The 15,500-nt window shown below is 34.6% G+C and overlaps 1 protein-coding gene across 4 annotated transcripts in view; it reads left to right on the forward strand.

Moving 5' to 3' along the window:
* The window catches only part of SPHKAP (SPHK1 interactor, AKAP domain containing), a 169,016-nt gene that overhangs the window by 59,282 nt on the left and 94,234 nt on the right, over window positions 1–15,500 (forward strand). For all 4 annotated transcript variants that reach the window (XM_012446151.3, XM_012446153.3, XM_012446152.3 and 1 more), the window contains one exon: window positions 11,518–11,625. In XM_012446151.3, coding sequence (XP_012301574.2) covers window positions 11,518–11,625 — 108 coding nt within the window. The remainder of the gene's footprint in view (window positions 1–11,517; window positions 11,626–15,500) is intronic.

Here is a 15,500-nt window from a genome sequence, read left to right on the forward strand (position 1 = left end):
ATATCCTGGTATAATACATGAATGCTTTACATCCAATCATATAGAATTATAGAATATGTCGTATGAATAACACATTGTCTTACCTTGGAAGCCATTTCCCCTTTTTGTCAAAGGAGGCTAATACACAAGAACTCAGGCAGTCATCCAGTAAAATCATCGTTACGAGAAAAATGTTATCCTAACATTTAATTAAACCTTCTGAGAAATGGAGACCACACCCTGAGTTTCTGATGCCAATTTTTTTCTTCCACAATAATTTTATTTCTAGTTTCTTTCATTGTTTCTTCTTAGTAGTTCAGTGTGCTTTAAATAGGCATTACACAGTTTCCCTGTGAAATAATGGGAAAGTATTTATATCCCAGAGTGGAAAACAAAAAACTATAGAATTCTCAGAAAGTTCAGCATGAAGTTAAATGTATAAAATTACACAAAACCTCCTGACTTCTGGTCTTGCATGTGTGTGTGTGTGTGTGTGTGTGTGTGTGTGTGTGTGTACTAGGCTTTTAAACTGTTATAAAATATTTGTCAGCAATTAAATATTAATTAAGCCAGTGACTAAACTTTGCAAAATTATAGTAAGAAAGCTTTTTAGATTCTTAGAGTGCTTCGAGGTATTAAAGAGTATCTGGCCCAGCTCAGCAATGAATTTCTTTTCAGTGAAAGATAAAAGATTATTTTTCCACTACTGGGAACCTTCATTTCCCATCACTTCCTCTACCACTCATTCTGCACTAGGCATTTACTGTCCTTTAAACACACCATGCATACTCCTGCTACGAACATTTGCTCTCCCCAGTAATCTCTGCCTGGGAGGCTGCTCTGCCCTCAGATGGGAGTGCAGCTGACTCCTCACTTCATTCCAATCTCTGCTCAGTGTCATCCTTAGAAAGCCTTGCCAAGACATACTTTCAAAAATAGCATGCCTTATTTCCTTATCCCTTTGTCTGGCTTTATTTATCTTCATAGTAGTTTTCATTATCTGACATATATGCTTATTTATAATTTATGTGATTATGATGTGTCCTTCCACAACAGAATGAAAATAAGACTGTTTTTTCATTCTTGTCTTGTTCACCAATACCCCGGTTAAACGCAGAGTGCCTGGCACAGACAGCAGGTGCTTAACAAGCAGTTGACTGGAAGAATGATTGAAAACTTAATATGGATGGAATTATCCTTGTTTCATAATAGCATTCTAAAGTTAACATTAAATATAGAGTCTAATTAATACTTTTGAATATGAAATGAGCCAATATGGAATCCATGCTAATTTTTTTGTTTTAAAGGTGTCTTGAAAAGAAAAAAGATACCTTAAAATTGAAAGGAAAACAAACCACAAAGAAATACCACTCTGCACCTGTTAGAATTACTAAAATAAATTTAAAAGCAAAAATTGACAACACTGAGTACTGACAAGGATACGGGACAGGTTGGACTCTCTCATACCTTGCTGGTGGAAATGGAAAATGGTAAACCCACTTTAAAGGACATTTTTTCAGTTTCTTATAAAGTTACCATATGACTTAGTAATTTCACTCTTGGGTACTTGCCCCAGAAAAGCAAAACCTTAAATTTAGACATAAACCGGTAGGCAAATGTTTATAACAGCTTTATTTATATTTGCCCCAAACTGAAACAGCCCAATTTTCTTCAACTAGTGAATAGCTTTAAAAAAAAAAAAATCTGTGTATCTCCATAGAATGAAATGCCGCTCAGCAGTAAAAGAAAATGAACAACTACTCATCCACGCGATAATGTATGTGAATCTCAAACTCGTAGTGCTAAGAGAAAGAAACAGGTTATAAAAGGCTACGTATTATATGACTCCATCCACATAACATTTTAGAAAAGGCAACATTTTAGGGATACAAATCAGATCAATAAATTAGAATAAATCAAAATATTGTCTAGTGATACAAATCAGAATAATAAATAGAATAAAGTTAAATATTGTCTTTTTATCTCTTAATGTCACAATTTTTTCCCTTAATATGTCACAATTTTTCACTTATTCAGGTCCTCTTTTCAATGCACCAATAAAATTTTGCAATTTTCTTTATTTACTTTCTACAGAAAAAAAAAAAAAAAGAAAAAGAAAGAAATCAGATCAGTGGCTGCCAGGGGCTGGGACTTAAGGATACATTTAACACAAAGGAGAAGGAGGGATTTGAGGAAGGTGATGAAACTATTCTATATCTTGATTGGGCTGCTGGTTACACAACCATGAGCATTTCTCAAAATTCATAGAACTTTACACATAAAAGTTGAATTCTATAGAAATGTGGTAACTCTATCAAGAAAATGTTACCTTCAGTAAACATGTCATGTTGCCAAGAAAATAGGTCGGAGTGTCTTAGTACCTGCCTTCATTCCAATCATCTCTTCTCCATCTTTAGCATTCACTATTCAATTCCAGTTGAACCACTCACATCGCAGTCTTCTTATGTAAAAAAATGTAATTTAGTGCCCTAGAAAGAGTCTAGAACAGGAACAGGAGCCTGGAGAGTCTCCTCTGAGTAATGCCAATGCCTCTTCCAATGGATTTCTCTGACTCTCTTTATTTTTCCGCTCCTCTTGCTTTTTCTCTCCACATACTGTTAAATATGATTTAAGACAATACAGAATCTAAGCTAAAATTTTAAATTTAAAAGTATATTTCAAAGGTAAGGGAAAAATAAACAATGGTGAAATGAAGTACCACTATGCACCTGTTAGAATGACTAAAATAAATATAAAAGCATATGCCTTCAGACAGTGCTTCCAGAACTTTTCCACATCATGACACATATTTAAAGATTTGTTTGGAACCCTTGAGTAACAGATGCTTGCCCTGGAATGGCCACCCAGGTCCTGTGTATCTAGTCTCCAGACATCAGAGAGCATCAATGTGTCAATATCTCAGCATATCTTAACTTCACTGATTCCACCTGTTTGAGAAGGAGGATGTGGTGAAGGGAGTAAATAATTAATTTCTGTCTTTAAAAGAAGAGTGAATTCCTTGTTCTGGTGACATTATACAATTAATTTTAAGTAGTGTTTTACCATTAATCATAATAAAGACATTAACCAAATATAGCATTTATGTGTAAAATTTCTCCCTCTTAAAAGCTTTGAGGATGTTCATATCTTTATGCTTACAGTGATCAGAAAATGAAATGTTTTGATAGTACAGGACTAGAAAGTGGGAATTCTTTTCAACATTAAAATTCTTTGTTACATTTTTATAAAATTCTTGAGGGAAGAAAAAGCCTTGCAGAAATATAAAACATTATTGTGAGGTAAGCTGAACTTTTAAATTTTCTTTGTATTGAATAAATCATGATTTATTTTAAACTCACAGATTTTAATTTGCAAACACAATCATTGAAAAGGAAAATTGCAAATTTCTATTACAACAAATCTAAGATTTTGATGTCAAACAGCAAACAGCTGCTCAGTACCAATGGTATGTAGGGAGAAAAGTGGGGGCCACAAATTGAATAAGATATGTGTATACTTATGTAATACTCATATAAATTGGGAAGCATGCACCTTTCAATAGTCTGAGGAAGAAATTTTGCTTGTTTTACAAAGACTTTATAAGAACAGAGAAATAATAATATCAGGGCAGGCTCAGTTTCAGTTATATCTTGAGGGTTGGGGGAGAACATTGATGAAAACTTCAGGGGACAGGTGGAATAATATGAAACAATGTGTGCATCAAAAACCTGTGTGGTGGAGCTGTTTAGTAAACCAGTGGATTACAGCAGAGCATTTATGGAGAGAGACAATCTGAGACAAAGCCTAGAAAGCATCTAAATTGGGAAAAATGCTGTATCTTAAACATTGGGGCTTCGTCTCTGTTAGGAGAGAGCTGGGTTAGCATCTGTTCTGGCTTGAATGCTAACCTATTGTTTGGCAAAACCCACAGCAAATATTGTCCTTCTGTCCAGTTTTGCAAAACCTAGCTTAGTTTCTGATAGGATTAGAAGGTCCTCAGTCATAGTTATTGGATCAGTTAATCAATTGAAGTTAAAGTCTTATGAGAGAATTGTATAACATGAGTAATAATATTAATAATAACAACAGCTACTATTTGTGAGCACTTGAAATATTCAGACAGTATGTGTACTCATTATTTCTAATGTCTGCAGAAAGATTCCTCATTGTGCGTAGAAATACCACCCTCATTTCATAGGTGGGAAAACTGAGTCTCAAAGAAGTTAAGTGCCTTGCCTTAGGTTCAACAGTTCATTCATGGAAAAATTGGAATTTGAAACCAGGTTTGTCTTCAATGCTTACATTTTTATACTTTTTTTTGGTTTTAGTGAGCTAGATGGATTTCAGAGATAAGGAAGATAGAGAGATGAGAGAATTACAATATGAATACATAGGACCCCTGTGTGTGCCCAGCTTCCCTAACTTCCCTTCTCAAGCATCGTCTCTGTTTGAGTTTACTAGGGCTGGTATCACAAAATACACTAAACTGCGTAATTTGCAAACCACACAACTGTATTGCTCACAGTTCTAGAGGCTGGGAAGACCAAGATCAAGGCAACAGCAGATTCAGTGTCTGGTGAAGGCTCATTCTCCATAGATGGTGCCTTCTTGCCATGTCCACACCTGGGAGAAGGAAGGGCAAAAAGCCTTCAAGACTTTTGTAAAAGGGCACGCATTCCCTGCCTCCGGCAGACCCCTTTTAACCTAATCACCTCACAAAGGCCTTACCTCTTAATGTCAACACATTGGGGATTAGATTTTAACCTATGAGTGGAGGACACAAGCATTCAGACCATAACAATCCCCATCCCTTTTATTCTCCATTGCTGCACTTTGTTTATTTCTTCATGATACCTACCACAATGTGTAATTAAGTGTGTACTTCAATGCTCCTTTATTTTCTGCTTGGCTCTCATGCCAAATTTTAAGTTATCATAAAAACGGAGACCAGTTTTGTATTATTCACTGTTGTATTACCTGGAGAGTAATCCATGGTATGGACTAAATAAATTGCTATTTTTTAAGTAATTGAAAGAACCTAAGTAACTGCTAATTGTTAAGTAATTTGCTCTCCAAATTAAACTTTGGAGAGCAGACTATAAGACAGGAAATAGATAATGAGACGTTCCAGAAAGCACCAAATTTTCAAGCCAGGGTAAATGAGAGAATTGTCCTGACATCAACTGCAAATAGGGAAATCAGGAAATCAGGTTTCTTTTAGGTACTGGAAGTGGGGAGGGAGGGAGTTTGTGTGTAGACATGAATAGTTCAAGGTGATAGCAAGAAATCCAAAAGTCATAACTAACAGGAGTATAAAAAGCCAAGTTCTACAGAAAGGTTAAAGCTGGAACTGCAGAACAGCAAGTCACCCATCCATGTGGTAATTAATTCCCTGAGACTCCATAATTGATGAGAGCAGAAAGACCAATACACTGAAGACCAAAGTATAAGGAACACTTACATTTAGAGCACCTGGGGAAGAAAAACTAGCTAAAGAAGAGAGACATGTCTTCTCCACCTGCCCTGATACATTCAGACAACACAGATCCACCTTTCAACACTCTAGTCAAGGGCAAAGCCTTTTCCTGTCCCTTCCCCTAGGTAGAACTGACCAGTCCATCCTTGGTGATAGCTGACCTGGATTGTCATTGATCAAAGCACCTGATTTTCTTTATCACAATCTGAGTGCTTGTTCCTCCTCTAGTAGAGTTTCATCTTAATATTCTCAGTACTGACATCAAAAGAGCTCAATGAGCATTTGTTAACTGATATTGACTGAAGGGGAGTAGAGAAGCAGGAGGAGAAAAATGAGAATGGCACATCACAAATAATAAATAAATTAAGAGGAATTGTCAAATGTTGTGAAGAGGCCAAGAAAATGTTTGATGAAACAGATACTGTCTAAATTTTACTACATTTTTTATACTAATAGCAACCATGTATCATTTACCTACTCTGTTGAGGTTAGTCCTTTACAAGCATTTTCTCATTTGATCCTTAGAATAAACTTCTGAAACGTCTTTAATTATCTTCATGTGATAGATGCAAAAACTAAGTCACACAGAAGTTAAACGACTTGCCCAAGTTCATCCAATGAGATGAAATGGGATCCAGCTTCAGTTCTGCCTCCAAATCTCCGTGACTAATCACAAATCACTGTCTTCTCCAATTTAAATTACTTTTAAAAAATATTAAGACATTTCTCAGTGATGTTTGGGGCTATGTCCGGGTTACTAAGAGTCTATTTCTCCCTCTGTGCCTAATCAACATTAAATTTCTGCAACTTAGTTCTCTGTGTAAAAAGAAAAGTAACCGTCATGTAGAGCAAAACGATCTTCCTAACCTTATATACTGAACTCATGAAATTTTAAAAGAAAATGTGCCATTATTATTTCAAACTTGTGAACACACAAAACATTCATTATTAGCTCTTCGTCTAAAATAACTAAGTCCATAACTAAAAATAGCAGATAAATAAATGAGCCGTTGAGAGCCTGGTGAGTTTTTCTCTTTTCTCTCTCAGAAAGCAACTCTCTCAGCAAGGAGAATATATTCATAAAGCTTCAAAATCATTAAATTCTCAAGCACCTATTCTTCCTTCAAGCATTCTTCTTTTCCTAATAATTTGTCCAAGCCATGAAACTAAAAGCTTCTCACAGGCTAAAATTGCTTAACATGTGATACTAAGTGGTTTACTGAAGTCTGCATTTTTATTCTCTTTGCTTATTTGGCTCTCAGTGTATACTATCTGAGAAAGGGAGAGGGAGGAGGAGCAAAAGGGTAAGGGAGGAGGAGAATTACATGATGTTTGTTTGGTATAGAAGTGGCCTTCAGATCATTTGCTTTAATTGTTTACCAAAGGCAAAGGGAGGTGGGAGCTAGTGGACTTAACTACACAGTTAACAAGGAGTCAGGACTGGAATTTAAACCTCATGAACACACCTAAGTTCAGAGAAAGAGAGAAGTAGGTAAATGCATAGACTGGGATTTGGTATAACCTGAAAATGAGAAACTGTATAATTTCAATGGAACACTGCCTTAGTGGATGCTTTAATGTCCGGGAGCCTGACCCAAATCCTAGTTCTGCAAATACTGGATAAATTGTTGATCCCTCTAAGCCTGGGCAAAGGAAATAGTAACTATCATGATAGCTAATTCTTACTGGGCATGTAGGATGCACCAGGCACTGTTTTAAGAACCTTACCTATGTTAGCCCCGAGAATCTACCTCAGAAGCCTAGAGATTCAATTCAGATAATAGTGTAGGTCAAGACATTAGCCTAGACAGTTCTCAATAAATGTATTATTATTTGGTCAATAATTAAAGAATATAAGTATTTAATAACAAATTATCTAAATATTAATGAAATTTATGGAAAATATATATCTTATTTAATTATTAATATAATCAGATAAACTAATTTTTAAAGATGATAAAATTAAAATTTTGAAGTTACATTTATGTGGCATATGAATATTCTCACCAAACAAAGAATCTCTTGTCCAAACATTTCTTCTTAAGCATGGCAAGCTTCAGGTTTTATTTTAAATTCCAGTTCCTTATTCTGCTGTTTCTGTTTCTTCTAAAGCAAAAATGTGCTGTAGGGAAGAGACACAGTATCCCAGGGAAATGGAAGAGTCAAATGAGAAATCTTTCTAGAATTCTTCATTGAATGAGCAGGTCCCTAAAGCACTTGACATTTTCCTCACATCTAGGATAGGACAGAGCAAGGTCTCTGTATACTTTTAGTTATTATTTGTTTTTAAAATAGGTGCAGAAAAAATGCCTTTAAAATATCTGCTGAAGACTTGGCAGATTAAGTGTCTGTGCATATTTCTCTACTAGAGAAGTTAATTGCAGATGAAATCCCACAGGTAGCCAGCTCTTCTCCTAACTAGCCTCATCTTCAGACAGCCCCTTCCATAATTCTGGAATCTTCACAATGGAAGGTTTCAGACTGATGAGTTTTAGCAAGTCTCCCTCTGCCTGTCTGTGTTCACCAGGAAAATGTACCCACCCAGGCCACCAATGTTCTGAAAGCACCAAGTGAATTGTGTCTGAACTCTGTCCCCTTCCTAAGGCTGATAAGTGACAGTTGCTTTTCTCTGTTGACATATTTTGTTGTAACCCTGGTATTATGCGTCCTAAATATACTAGAATGCAGACAAGGTGCAGGGTAAAATTTTGAGTACTGAGCTTGAGAATGACTAAGAAGTGATTCTTAGAATATTTCTTAAACTGCATTTTTAGGCATTACTAACTGGTATTTCATTTGATGCCTGTATTTTAAATATTGAATGTTCTTATGATGCAGTGTTAATGAGTGCTTTGTTTTATTGATGGGTGTTCCGAAATCTAGGGATCACAGAAAGGCAATGAGCAGAAGCATGGTGACATCGGTTTGCTTAAAGACAACTCAAGTCGATGTAAAAGCATGCTTTCCCTTGAGAAATTAAAATACTGTTAATACTTTGCAAGTAGATTAATCACATTATAATTTACATCACAAAAAGTTTCCTCTCCTTCAAGAAAATTGTCACCTCAGAATTTCACTAATGGAAAACTAACTTTAAAATTGAAGTCCATAAGAAAATATAGTTTTATTTATAAAAATTAGATGCACATAAGGTTTTGGAAACATGGGTATATAAGACAGCCCTGTTCAGTAATTTCATGTCCAAAGTCAGGCTCTGAGCAACTTGGGGCAGAAACTCAAATCTCTCTGAGACTCAACGTCTTCATTTTCAACCTGAAAATTTCTGTAAAGATTTGTATCTTTAAATAATTTCTATCTTACAGCATTGCAAAAAAAGATTAAATGAAAAAGTAAAAAATATATATATGAAAATTTTAGCAAAACTTCAACATATTCTGAGCATGCAAAAATAGTAGTTGTAACTATTAATACTACAAAATGCAGAACTAAAATTATACCTTAGACCAGAATATTTGCTAAAGAAAATTTGCCTTCTCACATATGACATATTTTCAGTCCTCTAATTTCAGACAGAAAGCTTCCAATGTTCTTTTGTCCTTCTCAGACACCTTCAAACAGTAACAGTAAAAACCAAGTTCTGAGAGAATAACTTATCATTTCCATGGCACAGTGTTTCACATATATCATCTCAGTGAATACCCTCAATGATCCCACCAGATGAGTAGTATCCCCATTCACGGCTGTGGAAACTTAAACTCAGTGTTTAAGTCATCTGTTTGAGGTCATCTTGCTACTAATGATCAAGTTAGGATTTCAACCCAGTTAGACCACTAAGGTCACTGCTCTTAAACTCTATTCTACGCTGGAAATAAAAGAGAAAGTCATGTGAATGGCATAAAGTGCATGTGGATTTAGAGCCTTTTTCTACTTTAAATACAGTTCATCCAGGTCAATGGTTCTCGATGTTTTTTGAACTCAAAATTCTTTTGTACTGTAAGAAAAATATTAGGGATCTCAAGAAGCTCTTGTTTGTATGGATTATACTTTTTGTTAATTTTCATATTACAAATTAAAGCTAAGATATTTTTTATTTGTTTTCTTTTCAAATAACAATTTTAAATAAGAATATATCATTTGACAAAATAATTTTAGAATAATAAACACATTATCCTATATAATATACTTTTTTGAAAAATATTTGTTTTCCAAAACAAAGCAAAACCCTTTAGTGGGAAGATTTCGATTTACATGTCTGCAAATCTTCTTAATGTCTGACTTGATACAAGACAGCTGAGCTGTCCTAGCTGCCTCTGCATTCAGTCCGTTGTGCTGTCACACATCATGTATCCTCTGAAAAACCCCACGGAATATACATGAGACAACGAGAGCAAAAAGGGAAAATAATGTCTTAGTATTATTTTCAAAGTAGTTTGACTGCTGCACTCTCTGAAGGATGTCGGGGACATCCTGAGCGGTCCCAGCCCACCCTTTAAGAACCAGTTTCGGTAAAATGTTTAAGAGAACTGAGATGTTCCCTAGCCAACATCAGTCTGCAGTAATGATCGAAGTTCATCATTCAATTACTTGCTCATCCACAAAGGGTCTCTTTGTACTGTTCTGGGAAAGAACAATGAAAATTTGCTAATGAAAATTTATCATTAATATGATAAATGACATTATGTTGATATATAATTATATTTTATATCATTATAAATAATAATAAAATTTATTATTAATAAATTTTGTCCTTTTTTAGATGAGTAATGTTACTCATCTAAAATGTGTCAGAATTAGATTTAGTTAACTGTATTCAGAGACTAAAAGGAGTATATTTCTGTCTTTACAGAAAAAGAGAAGACAATCTTTCGTTGTACAAATGAAATGTAATTGAAGTACTATCCAATTTTACTGGCATGAACCAGACTGATTCAATCTGTTATGTTGCTTTCAGTGAAAGTAGTAGTCAAGTATTAGCAGACGTATTCCCTAATAAAGTAGAGGGTACCAGAAAAGCGTTGGAAATCCTTGAAAAGATGAAGAAAATGTTATACAATATTTGAATAATTTTTTTTTTGTGAAAGAGTTTTGCTTTTATTGCTCAAGCTGGAGTGCAATGGTGCGACCTCGGCTCACTGCAACCTCTGCCTCCTGAGTTTAAGCAATTCTTCTGCCTCAGCCTCTCGAGTAGCTGGGATTATGGGCTCACGTTACCATGCTCAGCTAATTTTTCGTATGTTTAGTAGAGACAGGGTTTCACTATGTCGGCCAGGCTGGTCTCAAACTCCTGACCTCAGGTGATCCACCCACCTTGGTCTCCCAAAGTGCTGGGATGACAGACGTGAGCCACCACGCCTAGTCAATATTTAGATAATTTAAAGGCACATTAGCTATTATTTATAATATTTCATCTTCAAAATATCTCAGCTCCAAAATATGCTTGTTCTTCCTTGCTTTAAAAACCCAAACCCAGAAATAAGACATTTGCAAATCATATTTGGTTTTGTTAATTCATGTATTCCAGCTATTTTTGCCATACTATACTATTTCTACATGGCAAATGGTGTTTTTATGCAATCTATTTCTAAGTTATTTCTAATAACTTTTTAAATTAACATAGTACCCTAGGTGTTCTAGAAAAATTGTACACTATTTCAAAGCTTTGTTACTAGAGCTAAAGAACTGAAGAATCAATATTACATCAAGGGAAAAACCCCACATTTTGTTAATTGAAAATATTTATGGAGTGTGAAAGAACACTAACACTAAATGAAGTTCGCTCCCCATCACCCGTAGAGTCATACCCTCAAAACAACCATTTGATTGCAAATTATATGAAAGCTGCACACATTGACATTTCCAGGTGTTGGATTTGATGAGAGAACATCCATGTTAACATTAAGTATTTCTCTCAAGCTAACTCTTGGTTGGATATTTTACGTATTTTAGAGGTGCCATCATCCTGCAAATTTTTTCTAACACCCAGAAGTTCTGAGGAAAATAAACACCTACAGGTTTTTAAAATATATATATAAGAAAAAAAGGCTGCTGTTTGGATAGAAAGCACTGGCGAACAAGCACTGAGGTTTTCTGGGTTCCCCCAGGTTCTTCGCAGCAATAGCCTGCTGGAGTCAACAGACTACTGGTTGCAGAATCAGAGGATGCCCTGCCAAATTGGTTTTATAGAAGACAAGTCTGAAAACTGTGCTTCTGTAAGTATACAGATTTCTTGAAATGTTGTCTGATAAAGCAGGGAAATGGGCACATGTACCCTTATTTAGGACCAAGTTTCATAATTCAATAAATACCAAGTTGAGAAAATATTCGTTAGAAAATACATAACTGGTTTTATGGACTGTTATCAAAATGGCATGCAGAGCTAATGTTTCCACGCTCATTTTGCTCATGTTAACAGGTAAGTTATCTAAAAGAAAAAAATGTTTATATTTTCAAAAATGACTGGTAAAAAGATTTGGAAATAGAGTTGTATTGTGAGAAGTAAAAAACCATTCAACAACTCTCTTGTGTTCTTTTCTGTATGTTTTATAACACCTGCTAGTAAGTATTTTCCAGTATGAAAAATGCCTAAAAATGTTCCATCGTTCTTGTATGTTATAGTCACTGTTGGAAAACCTTTTTAACCCAAAAAATAAACAGGCATACATTTTAATATACTGAAGCTGAGCCTTACATACAAAACCTTCTTTTTCAAGGGAAAATATGTTCTTCCAGATAAACAATATTATTCTCTTAGCCTGGAAAGGGATAAGATATTATAGTAGAATATGGTCCTTCCTATATGTTACAGAAAGCTGTATGTTTTATTCTGATTGAAATTACCTAGCTCTAATGGGGTCATGATTACAGAGATTGCGGGAGAGTGTTTCCAAAGAGGAGAGAAATGTAATGTAATTCGCATGACTAAATTGAGAGCATCAGCTCTGAGCTATTCCTGGAGGTAAGTTGCATGCCAGCATTTCTGTTAAAAGAAACAAGAAAGGAAGCTGAAAATGGGATAGGGAGGCTTTTTATATATAATGAGCAGAACTAAAGAACCAGAACTGGCAGACAGAGGATGTTAAACGTTTCACACTGCACAAGAAATGCCGAGTCCATTCAATAGACTTAAGTCAATCCCTTTGCTGAGGCAAATGTTTATGATTCTTCTACTTTTAGAACTTTTGATTCCTTGTCCAGAAAATTCATTGCTGGCTAAGATTCTTTGGGGGAAAACACAAAGAATTAAGTGGCAAAAATTTAGGTAATATCTTCTTCGCACATTCAATTCTGAAATGAGTCGGAAAATTCAGGCATTTGCAGAACAGATCTCTAGTTACACAGCTACAAATAGTAAAATGGAGAGGAAAAGCTATCAGCAGACAAACTTTGGTCAAAGTTGTCATTTGAACAGCTCTTAATAAAAAGTCTCTCAGGAGAACTCACCAAAGTTGGGGCACTAAAAATTGTGTAGTGAAGGGCAAAGAGGTCTTCTCTGAACAGTATATGTCGGGGGTCTGGATTTCAGAGCTACAATTAGAATGCTAACTCTGAATTTTTAGTCCCTTTATAGTGTCGGATGGCATCAGTGAGGTTGAGTTGATTTATCTGCCTTTATAGTTCTCCCTGGTCTTTCCAAACGGGGAAAACCTATACACAGTAAGAGGCATATCGAAAGATTCATTTGCTCCCAATAGTTTGTAATAATTGAAACGTCCACAAAAATGAAAAATTGAATTAAAAAACTTGAACTCACAGAAGTAGAGAGTAGAATGGGTGGTTACCAGGGGCTGCGATAATAGATTCTGGGGAAGGTTGAGAAGACATTAGTCAAAGGATACAAAATTTCATTTAGATGGAAGGGATATGTTTAAGAGATGTATTGTAGAACGTGATGACTATAATTAGTAGCAACACATTGTATCCTTGAAAAATGCCAAGAGAATAGATCTTAAGAGTTCTCAACAAAAAAATAACTATGTGAGTTAATGCATATATTCATTAGTTCAATTTAACCATTCCAGAATGTATATACTGTATATTTCAAAATATTTTGTTGTACATAATAAATACATTCAATTTTATTTGTCAACCTAAAACATAAAATAAAACATTTTTTTTAAATGTTCAGGACTCTAAACCTAAAAGAAATTTCAGGATCCTTATGAAAAACCAACCTGAATCTCACAAAAGTGTCCTGTAGTTACTTTTTCTTAATTTCCAAATCCTATCTTTCTGACTTGGCACAGATTTCTAGGGTGGGTAGAAGAAACTTAGATGTCCAGAGCTGCACTCTTCCGAAAGGAAATTATTGCCTACAGAAGAAATAGAAGTAAACCATAGAGATGATGGACCAGGACAAAGAATTCATGAGCAAAATAGCCACGCAGAAGGAGTGACCAAAATCGTCAAGGAACAAGGACTCAATTCCTTTTCAAAACCAGTTCTCCACATCAGTATGCAAATGAAGTATAAAGAGGGAAAATAGATTATATTTTAAAATAATATTCTCATTATAGTTTAATTTTAAGAATAGTTTAACAAAATCCTCCCAAACCTAAATGTCTTTACATATAATCACAAGAGATTCTGAGGAACCTGTATCAATTCAGTTCTTACTGCTTTGTAACCTGTTCATTACTCTGTGGGGACCCAACTCCAAGTTATTCTTGCTTCTTTAACTTATTTCATCCTGACCAAAGTTAGTAGCCAACATTTTCATATCTAGTTTTGATTGGGTTGGTATTCACTCTAACGAACTTCTAGTGTTTCGATGTGTGGTTTCTTTGATCTCAGTATGTCAGTGGTAGCAAAGTTTCCTGAATTCAAGATGTCGACATAATATTTTTATTGAGGAACAATCTCAGACATGGAAAACATTCAGGATGTTGTGTGCATATTTCAATACCCCTGTTTTTTCTCAAGCATCAAATGATGAGTTATAGTCATTTTTTCAGTGGGAAACAGCATTCATTTCATAGTTAATATAAGAAGTCTTAGTGAAGAGCAGTTTTGGAGCAGCTGGAAACATTATAGGTATGTGGAATATATATGTTATTATAATTATATATATTATATATATAACATATTATATTATATATTAAAATAATTATATAATTAATATTATATCATAATTATATATAATTATAATATGTATTATATATATAATTTTTTAATTATATATTTACATATTATATATGTAATATATAATATGTAATACATATAATATAATACATATTATATAATACATATTATAATTATATATAATTATGATATATTAATTATATAATTATTTTAATATATAATATTATAATAATTATGTGTTATATATAATAATTATAGAACTGTGAAAGGACATTTTAAATTATCTAGTGCAGATAGTTACAAAGTTTTCAAGAAGCCTTTAGCATTTTTTCTTTAAAAATTAAGTTTTGAAATTATTGCTTCTTTAATTTTAGACTTACCAAAAAATTGCAAGAATCCTCAAATTTTAACACTTAACATTACTTTATCCTTTTCTCTGCATGTATCTTTTTCTGTGTAAATGTTCATATATAATTTTCTATGGAAACTCTTGAGAGTAAATTGCAGACATGATGCCCCTTTATTTCTACACACTTCAGTGTGGGACCTAAATACATAAAACCAGGATCGAACCCAGACCTGCAGAAATCTTTGTTCAGGCTCCTAATTCAGTGCCCACTGCACCCATTGTACACTGGGTACTGAATTAATTCTTTAAATATTTCTTTAACAATTTTTAGGGAAGAACTGAATGCTGTCTGTAGAAAAGTAAAAACCTATCAAATGCTAATAGCAGAAGTCATCCAGCCTCAGAGCAAAATAAAGGTCCTCTATTCAGCTGGACCTACTCACTTTAGGAAGCAGTTTAAGAATCAAGAGTTACCTGAGCAAACAGCAGGCTGTGGAAGACAGAGTGAGAGGGCAGCTCTCAGCTCCCACTACTGAGGACTTATTCCTTCCAACTTCAGCCAGTACCATGCTCTGAGAGAGATCCTGGGATGAGTTCTGTTTCTTCCATTTCAACTTATTTTCAGGGATTTTTGTGCCCATCCCTTTTAGGTGGATG

This window comes from Aotus nancymaae, unplaced genomic scaffold, assembly GCF_030222135.1.
Source record: "Aotus nancymaae isolate 86718 unplaced genomic scaffold, 86718_ANA_hifiasm-v0.15.2.pri h1tg000008l, whole genome shotgun sequence".
Classification (NCBI taxonomy): Eukaryota; Metazoa; Chordata; class Mammalia; order Primates; family Aotidae; genus Aotus; species Aotus nancymaae.